Source organism: Salvia hispanica, chromosome 2, assembly GCF_023119035.1.
Source record: "Salvia hispanica cultivar TCC Black 2014 chromosome 2, UniMelb_Shisp_WGS_1.0, whole genome shotgun sequence".
Lineage (NCBI taxonomy): Eukaryota > Viridiplantae > Streptophyta > Magnoliopsida > Lamiales > Lamiaceae > Salvia > Salvia hispanica.
In genome coordinates this window covers 7,881,302-7,896,769 of record NC_062966.1, presented here as the reverse complement: position 1 = coordinate 7,896,769, position 15,468 = coordinate 7,881,302, and the positions used below count along the sequence as shown (strand labels likewise).

Sequence of the window (15,468 nt, the reverse complement as noted above, 5' to 3'; positions counted from 1 at the left end):
TCTTTTTGTTTTTAACTCAGCTTTCCAATTGATGCCAAGGCCGTCTTCGGACTGCTATGTGTAAATAAAAATATCACCAATACATGTATATATACATGGCCTAGATCTAGATCAATAGCATCTATATTCACATTCTGAAATTTAGAATGAGAAAAATGGGTGGGAAGAAGCTACATGCCATTATGATTGGCTTCTTCTACCAAGGCCATATCGCCCCTTTCCAAAATCTGGCGATCAAGCTTGCTTCAAGTGGGTGTGCTGTCACGTTCGCCCACAACGAGTTCGTTCACCATATGTTATCCAAAGCTGAAGGTGTTAACGTGGAAAAGGCCGATCCCTTCCTTGTAGCTCGCCGGTCGGGTCTAGACATACGCTATGCCACAATTAGTGACGGATTCCCGCCGGATTTTGACAGGATAGTCAACTTGGAGCAACACTGGGAGGCTATTTTTCTCGATTTCCCATCACGTGTGGATAAGTTGATCGGAGACATAATCCACAAAGATGATGAGGCTTTTGCGCATTTCTTGGTTGCTGATACTTTCTACCCTTGGCCTGCAAGTATTGCTAGAAAGTACAACATCTTGAATGTGTCCTTTTGGACACAGCCGGCTCTGATGTTTGCAACGTACTATCACTATGATCTTCTTGTAGAGAAGGGCTACTTGCCAATAAAAGGTGTGTATTGTTTGTGCCCTTAATTTCTCCGTATATGTACAATGAGATACGATTAGTTGATAACTTTCTAACTTACAACTATGTCAACACGAAGACATACATAGTAAACTACATTTAGTTGACATACAAATGTATCCATGTTTACATATATAATGTAGGTCGTTGACATACTTGTCAGTTATTAATTTAATATAGTTCTCAATCTAACAGGACCATATATACTACTCCTTCGGCCCATTAAATGTGAAACATTTGGTTTTCAGCACGAGATTTTATGCAATGTTGTTTTGATGAACAGGTGATGAGGTCGAGAGCAAGGACCCGGCCTTCAATACCAGCATAACCAAAAAGATTGTAGCGGAAGCGTTCGAGCAGGTGAAGCAAGCAGATTTCATCCTGATCAACACCGTATACGAGCTCGAGCACGAGTTGGTTTCCGATATGCACCACAACCAGCCAACATACGCGGTCGGCCCTCTGAACTTCACCACCGATGTTGCTCTTCCAAAGAGCCTGTGGGCCGAAGCAGACTTCACCTCGTGGCTCGACTCGAAACCTCGTGGCTCTGTTTTGTATGTTTCATTCGGCAGTCTCGCTCACAGCAACCGCCAACTCGCTGAGGAGATAGCCAACGGGCTTCTCCTCAGCGGAGTCCACTTTGTTTGGGTTATTCGTGACGACCCACAAGTTTTGCCCGATGGATTCGAGGACGAGAGCAAGGATCAAGGGCTGATCGTTTCGTGGTGCAATCAGAGCGCGGTGCTCTCCAATCCTGCTATTGGAGGATTCCTGACGCACTGTGGGTGGAACTCGATTCTAGAAGCCATATGGTGTGGCGTTCCGATGATCTGTTATCCGTTTTTTGCGGATCAGCCAAGCAACGGGGAATTAGTGGTTGATGTTTGGAAGGTGGGGATTAATCTCTGCGACGGAACATCGGTTGATCGGAGAGAAGTTGCGGAGAAGATTAAGCAGTTGATGAGTGCTGAATCTTCAAACTCTCTGAGGGATGAGATGAACAAAATGAGAGCGTTGATGCTACGTGCTTTGGATGAAGATGGGTCGATGCAGGCAAATTTTCTGCAATTTTTCAACGATTTGTGGGACAGAGCTGAGGCACGGGCTGAGGAGGCTGAGGAGGAGGTTGATTCCGACTGATTCGTTGTTTATTTCCACGACTAAAACCGAACTGATAATATGGTTTGTGAGATTTTAAAAGTTCTCGGAATTTCCGAGCACCAAGTTCTTAGTCAAGGAATATTTCCAAGCACAACTAGGAAATGTTGGCATTAAGATGACCAGATTTTTTTCTAAGCATTTTGATGCTCAGAATATGAGAGTTTTTTTTTTTAATTATTTCTCCCTCAATTCATGAAAAATAGTTGCATTTTACCATTTTGGGATGTCCATAAAAAATAGTTTCTTTTCTTTAAAGTGGAAAATTCATGTTTTATACTTTTCTCACTTTTTTTTTCTCTTATTACACTTTACCTACTTTTTCTTCGTAACTCTTTTACTTCACCTGTTTTTCTCCTTATCTATCTTACTTTACTAATTTTTGCACTAAAACTCGTACAGTCCACAAATAAGACTATTTTTGTAGACGAAAGAAGTATTATTTTCTATATTTTACTTTTTGTTTTTATATGTTATTATTAAGCGAATAGATAAAGTATACAAATTTCAAATGACATTAAATTAAATCTGAACGTTTAAATTCTACTCCCTCCGTCACTCAAAAGTATGAATAATTTTCCTTTTAGTCCGTCTCTGAAAAGTATGAACATTCTAATTTTGAAAAGTTTTTTCTCCCCATTATCTACCAACTATACTTACTTATTTATCTCCAATAGCACCGCTCCAAAATTTCAGAATTTGGCCGATGTGGAACTATACATATACGGAGATGAAGTTACCTACAAAAACGATAATGTGCTGGCGACAATACAAATAATGGTTGAATGAGTGACAAAAGGGTAGGGATGGAAAATGGAGTAATGGAGACATCGGTGGAGACCAGTGTTTTTGAATTCAAACATATCAAAGTATGTCAATTTGGATGATTATTTAGAATAAATCTATTCGTGCAATATAAATATGTTGCATGCTAGGAATGTCATATAATTTCTGTAACAGGCATATAAAACTCTAGAAAATAAATTGCTTGTCAGCCTCACGTGTGGAAGTACAATGTGCATTCTGGCCCACACGTGCAAGGGTGTGTTAAAAATCTCTAAATTTTGTTCCATATTGACTCAGTGATGATCATGTCTCATCTATATAATGGATAACCCTCCTTATGAAGTCTTTTAAAGGGATTAGTCACTCATTTTTTTATATAGTATCGGAGCCGGCTTAAGTCGATGATAAATCTCTTTATCTTTGTTTTATCTACCTCACGAGTGGAAGTCCGATGTTCATTCCAACTCATATCGATGATTTATTGTCTTATCTAGCTCATGTGTGGAAGTTAAAAACTCTAAATTTTATCCCACATTAACTTGACGATGATCATGTCTCATCTTTATAAATGTGGATAACCCTCCCCTCTTACAAAGTCTTTTAAGGAGATGAGTGGTACATATCTAATACTCCATCTATTCCACTGAAGACGACTCACTTTCCTTTTTAGTTTGTCCTAAACAAGATGACCAATTATTAAAAGTAGAAACACCTTTATCTGTAATTTATTCCCTATCTCTTACAGTAATCTTTACACTTAACCAACAAATTAAAGTTGCATAAAATCTCGTGCCGTCCAAGGAAGAAGGGGGTCATCTTCCTTCGGACGGATGGAGTATGGTATAGAAAAAGTTATACCTTCAACATTCTCCAAAAATTCGAGATTGCTCACTACTTCTTTACGTTAAGATCTTTAGAACTTTGACCCTGATTCTTTTGACTGATTTCTAGACTTTAATTTGGATCTTAGAGTGGGCTAAACTTATCAAAATTATCTAGGTATTAAATAAAGAAGAGACATCATTCCTACCCTCATAGTATGAGAAATATTTTTGCCTATCTTTATAAGTGGGAGGATAAAAATTTTGTATGGAAGCCTCGGGGCTTCTGTCACTTATTTATTCACCTATTCAAAAAGTCGTATTGGACCAGATTAGAGATTTATATATGTTTAAACTTGGATCGCACATATTTGGCTTTTAATTAAGTTGAACCCTAATTTAACTCAAGCTCAAAAATACTATTATTATCAACCACTATGATAAAAGAATATTGCCCATCCGTTCAAATCTGAAATTACGAGCATTCCGGGCTACCTCTTTAATTTCATCATTTGCTGCTCTTTAAATATAATTATCCATTGATTAATTCAAGTCTGCTATTTGACTAAATTAACATCTTTTCCAAGAGCTATCCATTTTAGAATCATATTTATTATTCATGAAATAAATTCCAACTTGGCATTTTTCTAAATAACCAAATTTTATTTCGAATACCTCTTGAAGATATTATCAAGCCAGACTTAGCTTGTGTACGATTCAATATAATAAAAATCATAGCACGGCTAGAAACTGATCACCATTACTTAAGATATCATGATTTTTGGTTATGAAAAGCCCGCACATTTTGATAAATCAATGTAGTGCATAACCAATATCGCATGCTCGCTGTTAAATACATTGATTAAGAAACAATAATCGTCGAGATCCCGTCTTTTAGTAAATAACAGAAAGACTTATCTCACCATTACATTTGTTCAGTACTATAACACACCAATGTCGTTTATTTCCTAAGGCCAGGAAACATATGGATTGTCATTGCAACCTTTCGCCAAAGCCTATCTAGTTTGTGAAAGAACTGATTGTGTTACCTATTTGTGAACGATGCCCACAACCAAGCTAAAAAGTATAAGAACTAGATTTGTTGTTTTTTATACTCCCTCCGTCCCACTCAAGATGACCACATTCTTGAGTGACATAGAATTTTAGGAAGTGTTGTTAGGTGGAATAAAGTAGAGAGGAAAAAGGTAGTTGAATATTTTAATGAGGAGAGAGGAGGTTTTTCCAAATTGGAAAGTGGCCATCTTGAGTGAGACAAACAAAAAATGAAAGGTGGCCATCTTGAATGAGACGGAGGGAGTAGAAAATTACAGTAAATAACATCTTATAAATGTATAAACAGAATATACTGTAACAAAATATTCCTTCTTATATACTCCCTCCGTCCTAATAAATATGAAACATTTGCTTTTCGGCATGTGATTTTATGCAGTGTTGTTTTGTGAGTTAAAGAAGATAGAGTAAAGTAAGAGAGACGGAAAAATAGAGGTAATGCTATTTTTATTTTAGGAAACATTTCATTTTTAATAGGACAATTAAAAAAAGAAAGCATTTCAATGAGACAGAGAAAGTATTAAAAGATAAACAAAGAAGTTTACGAATATACTACTCCCTCCGTCCACGAAAATTTGTCCCAGTTTTCCATTTTCGTCCGTCTCTCAAAATTTGTTCCATTTCACTTTTACCATTTTTGGTAGTGGACCCCATATTCTACTAACTCATTCCTACTCACATTTTATTATAAAACTAATACTTTTTAAAAGTAGACCCACAATCCACTAACTTTTTCAACTCACTTTCCATTACATTTCTTAAAATCCGTGCCCGGTCAAACCGGGAAGAATTTTCGTGGACGGAGGGAGTATCACTTAATATGATTCTTTGTTGTATACAGAACTCTAACAACCGGATGCATACAAGAAAAAATAATGAATTAATTAACATTTTGTCATATTAATAAAGTCATACAAAACTCTAACAACTGGATGCATACAAGAAAAAATCATGAATTAATTAACATTTTGTCATATTAATAAAGTCAGATTATGCCAGTGCAAATGGTATCTCATATTAATTAGGAATATTCACACTTAATATCACAAAGTCAGATTATGCCAGTGCAAATGGTATCTCATATTAATTAGGAATATTGGCACTTAATATCACGTAATTTTCAAAAAGTTGGATTTTTCCCACGAACTTTGAAATTGACAAATAATATTATGAATTTTACCCCGAGTTTGTTAATTCCCACCAATAAATTTTTTTTGGCTATATTAATAGATTGAAAAACAAATTTGGAGGATGTGCTTCAAGAAAAACTATTCTCAAAAATTGAAAATCTTGAAATTCTCGAAGTTGTTGTCGAGAAATTACAAAAAAATGATATTATTTGCCGGAATTATTTCGTCGGTGGGAAATAACAAACTCAGAGTAAAGTACATGATATTATTTGCCAATTTCAAAGTTCGTGGGAAAAACTCTACTTTTTGAATGTTCCATGATATTTGGGTGCCAATATCCCTATTAGTTAATATTAGCACTCACTTTTTAGATGTTGTCACATTTATAACTGAATTATAGTTTCTCCGTCTTATAAAAATATGTGCATATGATACAGTAAGAGAATTAAGATACAATTGGTCAAGTAAGAGAGAAGATGAAAATGATATTTAAAGTAGCGTTAGTGAATATTGAGACCATATTCTAATGGTGGTAGTAAATAACTTGATGTATAGGGGTAATGAATTGAGATAACTTTCTGTACATGGAAATGCCCATATTTTTTTGGGACGGACGAAAATAGATAGTGCACATATTTTTATGGAACTAAGAGAATATTAAATAGTATAATAGTCTGTTAAAATCATGGGCACACCCTTCTCATATACTCTTTTCGTTGTTGATAAATAGAAACTTTTAAAAATGACATGAGTTTTATGCATAATTGGTAAAATAAAAGAGAATTGATGGTCAACTAAGAGAGATGGAGAGAAAAATGAGTAAAGTAAAAGATTAAAAGAAAAAATATAGTGGAAATAGTGTTAATACATTATGAGACCCATTTTCTAAATAAAAATTTTAGATAAATTAAATTTAGAAGAGAATCCAACATGAAAAAGTTTCTATTTTCTAAAATATCAATTAATTATCAATTTTGTCACATTAATAAAGTCAGATTCTGCCAGACCAAATGGTAAAAGAAATCAATTATAAACAGTTTTATCCTATTAATAAAGTCAGATTATGCCAGAGCAGATGGTAACCTTGTATTAATTAAGTTACTAATAGATTGTCAGTGTATCTTAATCAAAAATGAAAAAAAATGGTGTACGTCTATAAATAGTGGACAAACAAAATGACAGGTCAAGTTTGGCGGACGAAAGGATTAATAAATACTGATTCCACTTTGAAAAAAGATAAAGAAAAGAAAACAAGATATGGCGAGCAAGAAACCACACGCGATAATGGTCTCATTTCACCTTCAAGGCCATATCGTCCCCTTCGTGAACCTCGCCGTTAAACTTGCTTCAAAGGGAATAACCATCACCTTCGCCCACCTCGAATTCGTCCACCATCAAATCTCCCAATCTCAAAACTCCACACAAACAGACCTCTTCGCCGCTGCTCGCACCTCCGGCCTCGACATCCGCTACACAACCGTCAGCGACGGATTCCCTCTTCACTGCGACCGCTCCACCAACATAAACGAATGGGTGGCCAATTACCGCGATAGGTTCCCTGAAAAGGTTGATGAACTGGTTGGATATTTATTACAGTCTGATTCTTCGTTTGATTACTTTCTGGTTGCTGACACATTCTGCGTCTGGTCGGAGAAAATCGCGGCCAAGTATGGTCTGGTGAACGCTTCCTTCTGGACGGAGCCGGCTTTAGTCTTCTCGTTGTATTACCACTTGGAGCTTCTCCGGGAGAAGGGCCACGTTCCGGTTAACGGTCGCCGGGAAACGGTGGATTATGTCCCCGGCATCCGCTCCATCAATACTAGAGATTTCATGTCGTATTTCCACGATACCGAACTCGAGGTGTTACATGAATACATTTTCCGGGCATTCGATGTTGTGAAAACTGCGGATTTTGTTCTCTGCAACACGGTGGAGGAGCTTGAACGAGACACGATATCGGCCTTGCAGCAGAGACAGCCATTCTACGCCATCGGTCCTCTTTTTCTGCCCGATTTCGCCATCTCGAATAGTCTCATGCCTGAAGCCAGCTCCGGGGATTGGCTGAATTCGAAGGCGCCTGGATCTGTTTTGTATGTTTCGTTTGGTAGCCTGGCGACCACTGATAGGAGCGTGATTCTGGAAATCGCCGGCGGCCTTTTACTGAGCGGAGTGAATTTTATATGGGTTGTTCGGCCGGGAATGGTGGAATCCGGTGGCGGTGGGGTTCTGCCGGAGGGATTTGAGGATATGACGAGAGACAGAGGGCTGGTGGTGCCGTGGTGCAGCCAGAATGAGGTGCTGCGCAGCCCGGCGATCGGGGGATTCTTGACTCATTGTGGATGGAATTCCATTCTTGAGAGTGTGTGGTGTGGAGTTCCGATGATTTGTTATCCTTTGTTTACGGATCAAATCACGAATAGGAAATTGGTGGTGGATGATTGGAGAGTGGGGATTAATCTGTGCGAGGGGGAACACATTAGTAAGGAGGAAGTTGCTGAGAAGATTGAGTTTGTGTTGAGTGAGAAAAAGTCGGCAGAATTGAGAAAGGAGATTGAAAAAGTGAGATGTACGCTTGAAAATGCAGTGAATGTGAATGGATCATCGGAGCGCAACTTTGATTGTTTTGTCGAGCAAGTGCGCAACGAAATTTCTAGGAGATGCTCTGAGTAACATTATTATTATTTTCCTAGGATTTTATCATGCCAATCGTTTAGTGTTTGTGATGCCTTTTGAAAGCACTCTGTTTAACTTGAAATAAAACTTGCTTCTTGAAACTTTGCAGAATCTTGGTGGTAAGTTTGTTTTGTTTTATATCAAATTTGAAGGTTCGACTCATATTGGGGGAATGTTTTTGTGAATAATGGAAACCCAAATTTTCCACCTCATGATTAGGAAATCAAAATCTTAATCCAATATTTCTGATAAATAGATATTTCATTCTACAATGATCTTTGGAAATTTGCCTTCATTAGTCTAGATTATAGTGCAACAGCATCGCATCTACAGCAGAGCTGTGGAGGGGGGCGGTGCGACGAGCGTCCCACTGCACTCTGGATACCGTGGACGGTAGGTGTGGAATGGGCGCTGAGAGGGGAGTGATGAGCCGAGTTTTGTGCCTTGATTACTGACCAGTTTACCGTGTTTAAACAGATAATATGTGCAAATTAGAATCAAGGAGAACAAATGGTTCACTTGTTGGAATAATTGAGTGAACAATTACATAAACCTCTCTACAATGATTAACCAAGAACCATGGATAAGGAGCACAAACCATAAAACGGAAGCGTACGTTGATCCATCTAGAACAGAACAACGGAATTGCTCGAATTGCTTTGCAGTGGCTATGGATCTTCCAAACGATCAGAGAGGTTCTTCATAATAGTCTTACAGGGAGTACAGAGATATCGAATCGTTCTTCTGACGTCTGGGGACCATAACCGTAACTTATATTTATAGAAAACATAAGTTCATTTATTTTCTATTTGGTCCCTCAACAAATAGAAAATCACAAATTGGTATCTACACTTATTTCCATAACAAATAAATACACTTTAGTCCAAACTTTAATCTTTATTGGATCACTTTATATTGGACAACTGAAAGATAGCCATACACATTAAATTAGTCATGTGGAAGCCCAAATTTCTAACAATCTCCCACTTGGGCAACACATGACACCGAATAAATGTGTACAAACCGAATGAGCGCTCAATATGCTATCACATAGTGTATTCCCGAACAATCTTATTCTCAACCATATCGGCATAGGACAAAAGAGGCAATCACCATATTTTTTCATGATTAAACCCATCAGTAATCACATATGCAAATATAATCAACAGCAGATCAATTATGGAGTGTAGCATGGATATTTCATGCAAGGTGATCATACATGCCTATTTCCAACTGGTCCTCCCAAATCCTTAATGAGATCAAACCAAAACTAAATAACACAAATAATGGACAAGAACATAATACTTTATTTCTGCAGAAAACAACATGGAGTTTTATAACATGTTGAAACACAATATAGAGCATTAGCAAAATTAACTACTCCCACTAAACGGAAATATCCTCAAATGACAAAACACCCATATGAGCTACATGCCCATGAAAGACCTTAGGTGGTAGCCCTTTAGTGAGCGGATCTGCAATCATCAAATCCGTTCCTATATGTTGTATACAAATTTGTCCAAACCCTTTCTTTTACAGCTAGGAACTTTATCTCAATATGCTTTGACTTAGCAGAACTCCTATCGTTGTTGGAGTACTGTACTGCAGAGTTATTGTCACAATACAACCTAAGTGGTCTTTCAACTCCTTAAATAATACGCAGCCCAGTGACAAAATTTCGTAGTAATAACCCATGACAAGATGCCTCATATCAGGCTACGAATTTTGCTGCCATGGTGGAAGGTGCCACAAGCGTCTGCTTAGCACTTCTCCATGAAATGGCTCCTACAGCCAGCAGAAATACATAACCCGAGGTGGATCTCCCGCTATTTTGGCATCCAGCAAAATCAGAATCAGAATACCCAATGATCTCCAAATGATCTGATTTTCTATATTTGAGCATGTAATGTTTTGTTCTCTGTAAATATCTCATAACCCGTTTTGCTGCTTTCTAATGATCCATTCCCGGGTTACTAAGATACCTTCCCAACATGTTAACAATAAAAGCCAAATCGGGTCTAATACATACTTGAGCATACATGAGACTTCCAATAGCCGAAGCATATGGAATCTTTTTCATCTCATTATTCTCAAGACTTGTTCTAGGGCACTGAGCAAGACTAAACTTGTCTCCTTTAGCAACAGGGGTGTCTATAGGCTTCCAACCATGCATCTAAAACCTTTTTAGCACTTATTCAAAATATCCCTTTTGTGACAATCGTAGTATATCACGAGAGCGATCTCGATGAATCTTGATTCCTAATACAAAAGAGGCTTCCCCAAGATCTTTCATCTCAAATTTCTTTGAGAGAAAATTCTTGGTATCATGCAATATTTGCTTATCATTTGTGGCAATCAATATGTCATCGACATATAGTACCGGTAAGATGCATCTGGTCCCACTGAACATGTGATACACACAATCATCAATAACATTCTTTTCGAAACCGAATGAGAGAACTACTTTATAAAATTTGTGGTACCATTGACCAGAGGCCTGCTTGAGCCCATAGATGGATTTCTTAAGTCTGCAAACCATTTTCTTTGGGTCTTCGACCACATAACCTTCTGGTTGCTCCATATAAATCGTTTCCTCAAGTTCACAATTGAGAACGCTGTCTTAACATCCATCTGATGTAGCTCCAGATTAAAATGTGCTACTAATGCCATGATTATTCTGAATGAGTCTTTCGAAGAAACTGGAGAGAAAGTCTCTTTATAATCTATGCCTTCCTTCTGAGTGAAGCCTTTAGCAACAAGACGTGCCTTAAATTTATCCACATTACCCTTTGAATCCCTTTTGGTCTTAAAAATCCATTGCAACCAATGGGTTTCACACCTTCTGGTAATGGGTAAATGTCCCAAACGTCATTAAATAGCATTAACTTATATTCCTCATCTAAGGCTTAGGTCCACTTCTCAAACTAAGGATCCTTAATTGCTTGATCAACAGTGACAGGTCATTGGTTTTCAAACCAATATTATCTTTATTTTCAACGAGAAAAACCACATAATCATCCGGAATGACATTTCTCCTTTCTCTAGTGGACCTCCTCATTGGCATTAGTTCTTGAGGTTGTTGAGGTTGAACTTGAATGATCTCATCAACATGATGTTGGTCCTCATTGAGATTATCAACTCGGAGTTGTGCATTTATAACATCATTTTCTTGAGGTTCATGATCTGCTTCTTCTTCAATGTCAGTAAAGAAATTTGAGCATTGTCAGAAACAGTAGTAGGAATGATTATAGATTCCTCCTCAAAAGTGATGTCCCTTATTGCATTATTCCCCCCAAACTCAACATCCTCAAAGAACACCGCATTTCCCGTCTAAAAAATTTTTCTTGTGGTAGGATCATAAAATTTGTAACCCTTGACTTTTCTAGATAACCAATAAAGTAGCTGCTCACAGTTTTGGAGTTCAATTTCTTTTCATTTGGCTTGTAAGTCCTAGCTTCAGCTGGACATCCCCAAATGTGAGTGTGACTTAGGCTAGGCTTTCGTCCAGTCCAAAGCTCATAAGGTGTTTTAGCAGCTGCTTTAGTTGGTACCCGATTGAGAATATATGATGCAGTCTTTAATGCCTCCGCCCAAAGTGATTGCGGCAAGGAGGAATGAGAAATCATACTCCTCACCATATCTTTATGAGTTCTATTTCGTCTTTCAGCTACACTATTCATGCTAGGCGACCCCGGCATTGTGTACTGAGGGAAGATTCCGCACTCTTCTAGATAGAAGGCAACAGGTCCTTGATGTTGTTTACCTGAGCCGTCATTTCTTCCATAGTATTCACCACCACGGTCAGATTTGACTTTCTTAATGCTTTTGTTGAGTTGGAGCTCAACTTCAGCCTTGAATATTTTGAACTTGTCCAGAGTCTCAGACTTTTCATGGATTAAATATAGGTACCATTAACGAGAATAGTCGTCTATGAATGATATAAAATATTGTTGACCATTCCATAAAGCCGAAGGGAATGGACAACAAATGTCCGTATGTATCAATTCTAAAACGTCTACAGCTCTATTGGCATCTAATTTCTTATTTTTGGTCTGTTTTCCTTTGATACATTGAACACACACATCAAGATCAGAAAAGGTAACTGTATTCAATATACCATCTGCCACAAGTCTCTCAATTCTTGATTTTGAGATATGACCTAGCCGCTTGTGCCATAAGTTTGCCAAATTTTCATTATTTAATTTTTGCTTAGTCCCCTTTGATTCAACACGTAAGGCTTCTGAATATGAACTAATAGAATCAAGCAAGTAAATATTGTCATATGCACTTAAAGAACCAGTGCCCACAATACCAGAATTATTTGAAAGAGTAAACTTATTATTTCCGAATGAATAAGAAAAACCGAATTTGTCCAATGCAGAAATAGAAACCAAATTCCATCTAAATGACGGTACAATAAAAGTGTTTTCAAATTCAGAAAAATTTTAGCCTTTAATAACAATCTAAAATGCCCAATGGCCTCTACTTCTACCGACTTGCCATCTCCCACATAGATGTATCTTTCACCATCAATTGGCTTTCGGCAGCCCTGCATGATAAACTTATGTGAGTAGTAGCACCAGAATCTACCCACCAAATATCATTAGGGACTGAAGCTAAATTAACTTCAGAACATACCAAAGCTAGAATTGTACCTTTCTTAGCACGCCAGGCGCTATACTTGGCACAATTCTTCTTCACATGATCAGGCTTACCACATAAGAAGCAACCATTTTTCTTATGTTGCTTCTTTTGTGATGGCCCCTTGTCCACAACAACATTCTCTATAGCCTTTCTCTTAGTGCCCTTTCCCTTATTGATAGAGCTAGTAGCCAGTTGAGCAACCTCAACTCTATCTTGCTTCAGTCTCTCATCTTCTTGTACACAGTATGAAATGAGCTCATTAAGAGACCATTTCTTCTTCTGGCAGTTATAACTGACCTTAAATTGACTGAATTGTGTTGGAAGAGAGAGTAACACCAAATGCACAAGTAAGTCCTCAGGGACTTCAAGCTTGTGCACCTTCAGATTTGAAGCAATTTGAGACATCTGCATGATGTACTCCCTTATGTTTCTCTTGCCCTTATACTTCATTGAGATCAAGTTTGCAAGAAGCGTACTTATTTCAGACTTTTCATTTTTAGCAAAACGCTCCTCAATTTTGGCGAGGTATTCACTAGCATCAGCAATATCTTTAGAAGCCCTGCCCCGAAAGGCCTCTGGGATGCTGTGCTTGATGATCATAACACTCACGCGATTCGAGCGCTCCCACCTCTCAAAGTCCCGCTTAAGATCAGCGGTACTTTCATCCGTAAGAGGGGCAGGTTTCTCGGTTCTTAACGTGAGGTCAAGATCTATGCAGCCCAAAGTGATCAGAAGAGTTTCCTTCCAATCCTTAAAATTAGACTCATTCAACATAGGAATGTTTTGCATGTTGGTAGATAGACATCTTAACTGAACAGAGAAACAAAACCAAAATACTGTCATGCTCACATCATAAAATTCAAATAAGAAGATAACATCTCGAGTTACCGGCACAACATTTAAATCAAGTCTTTGGACTGTAATATAAACTTGTAAGTGACAACCTCTTTGTAGTGATCAAATATTGACAATAAAATCATGTCAAGCAATGTCCACCTTTGGGCATCACAATACTCACACGATAAACTGGATAATCGTCACGTATTTACCACCACAGCTATGTGTGTATCGCATGCCAAATAACAATTTTCTTTTGGGCCGACTAGTATCCGCATTAAAATACACACACACTTCACCGTTCTAATATTCGCAATAAAGAAGTCTAGACAAGAGAGGTTACTTTTGCAACGTCATGTTTCGACTAATCTATTTTGAATATTAGTATAAACATAAAGGAACATGAGATGCACCATAATTATTGAATTCAAAACTTTAATTAAATTCTTAAAAGAATTTTTAATTCTGAATTAATTAGCCAATTAATTGAAAGATTGTATGTGAATTAATTATTAAAAATCCCTTTAATGTAAAGACGTTAAGAAAATAAGCGTACATAAATCACATTAAATTGAATAATTAATTCACAATTCAATTGTACTTAAACCATATTAAATTGAACAATTAATTCACAATTTAATTGTACTAAATACAATTAAATTGAGCAATTAATCTCACGTTATTCCATGTAACGCATGTAACGAAATATAACGTATGGATAACGGTATACAAACTCAATGCTGTACATGCACATATTATATCAACAATTTCATTCCATATCCAAACACATCAATAAAGCTCTCAATTGTAGAAGACAAACACCGTAAATGTGCAGAATCAATGTTTCTAATAAGCTGATAAAAAAATTGACAATACAGCCACAAATTGAATACTCAAATTACTACAGATAAAGATACAACAATTTTCTTGATCCATAGCAAAAAGAGCCAATCAATTTGTGCATTATTATAAAGCCACAATGGAAAAACAATTTGCACATGATTAAAAGAAAAACTTGATCTCGGACATAGCATTCCACAATCAAAACAATTCAATTTGATTAACTCAAATATGAAAACCTAAACGGCGACATGTCATTGGCAATTAACAAAATCAGTATGTGTAATGGTAACATAAACATTGCACCTTATCCAAAATTAATTCGACGCATACGAAAAAAAAAGTTCGAATCACCAACATGAACAATTATAACAATTTTGCCGTCCAACAAAAAAAATTAACCGCATGAATTTATTCATAAAATAAAAAATAAAACCTAATTCCCTTTTCCCAATTCTTAGAGAATTATCAATAGAGTGGCTCTGATACCGCTTGTTGGAATAATTGAATGAACAATTACATAAACCTCTCTACGATGATTAACCAAGAACCATGGAGAAGGAGCACAAACCATAAAGCGGAAGCGTACCTTGATCCATCTAGAACAAAATATCGGAATTGCTGGAATTGCTTTGCAGCGGCTATGGATCTTCCAAACAACTTTAGGATTGAAGTTCAATGACGGAAGCTCATAAAATCAAAATATCGTCCTTATGATGAATCAAAGGAGATTACTCAATCAAGATATCCAAAGTTACAAAGGCAAACACCAACTTTCGAGACAAGTGACTCATGAATCGATATAGGAAAAG

General features: G+C 37.1%; 3 protein-coding genes across 3 annotated transcripts; 2 read left to right on the top strand and 1 right to left on the bottom strand.

The window, feature by feature from the left end:
* Nucleotides 1-146: 146 nt before the first annotated feature.
* Nucleotides 147-2,010, top strand: LOC125208444 (UDP-glycosyltransferase 86A1-like). The gene is made up of 2 exons (XM_048108060.1): nucleotides 147-678; nucleotides 977-2,010. The coding sequence occupies exons 1-2, from the start codon at nucleotides 147-149 to the stop codon at nucleotides 1,834-1,836; spliced, it is 1,392 nt and encodes a 463-aa protein (XP_047964017.1). The 3' UTR covers nucleotides 1,837-2,010.
* A 4,881-nt stretch (nucleotides 2,011-6,891) lies between these two features.
* LOC125203959 (UDP-glycosyltransferase 86A1-like) lies at nucleotides 6,892-8,446 on the top strand. Its single transcript, XM_048102489.1, has one exon. It carries the CDS (start codon nucleotides 6,920-6,922, stop codon nucleotides 8,330-8,332), a length of 1,413 nt encoding a protein of 470 aa, XP_047958446.1. The 5' UTR covers nucleotides 6,892-6,919; the 3' UTR covers nucleotides 8,333-8,446.
* Nucleotides 8,447-10,046: 1,600 nt separating this feature from the next.
* Nucleotides 10,047-13,768, bottom strand: LOC125206209. Its single transcript, XM_048105495.1, has 8 exons — nucleotides 12,974-13,768; nucleotides 12,832-12,884; nucleotides 12,418-12,736; nucleotides 11,727-12,219; nucleotides 11,287-11,527; nucleotides 10,901-11,177; nucleotides 10,365-10,508; nucleotides 10,047-10,253 (listed from the first exon to the last, which is right to left on the bottom strand). The coding sequence occupies exons 1-8, from the start codon at nucleotides 13,766-13,768 to the stop codon at nucleotides 10,047-10,049; spliced, it is 2,529 nt and encodes an 842-aa protein (XP_047961452.1).
* Nucleotides 13,769-15,468: the final 1,700 nt, after the last annotated feature.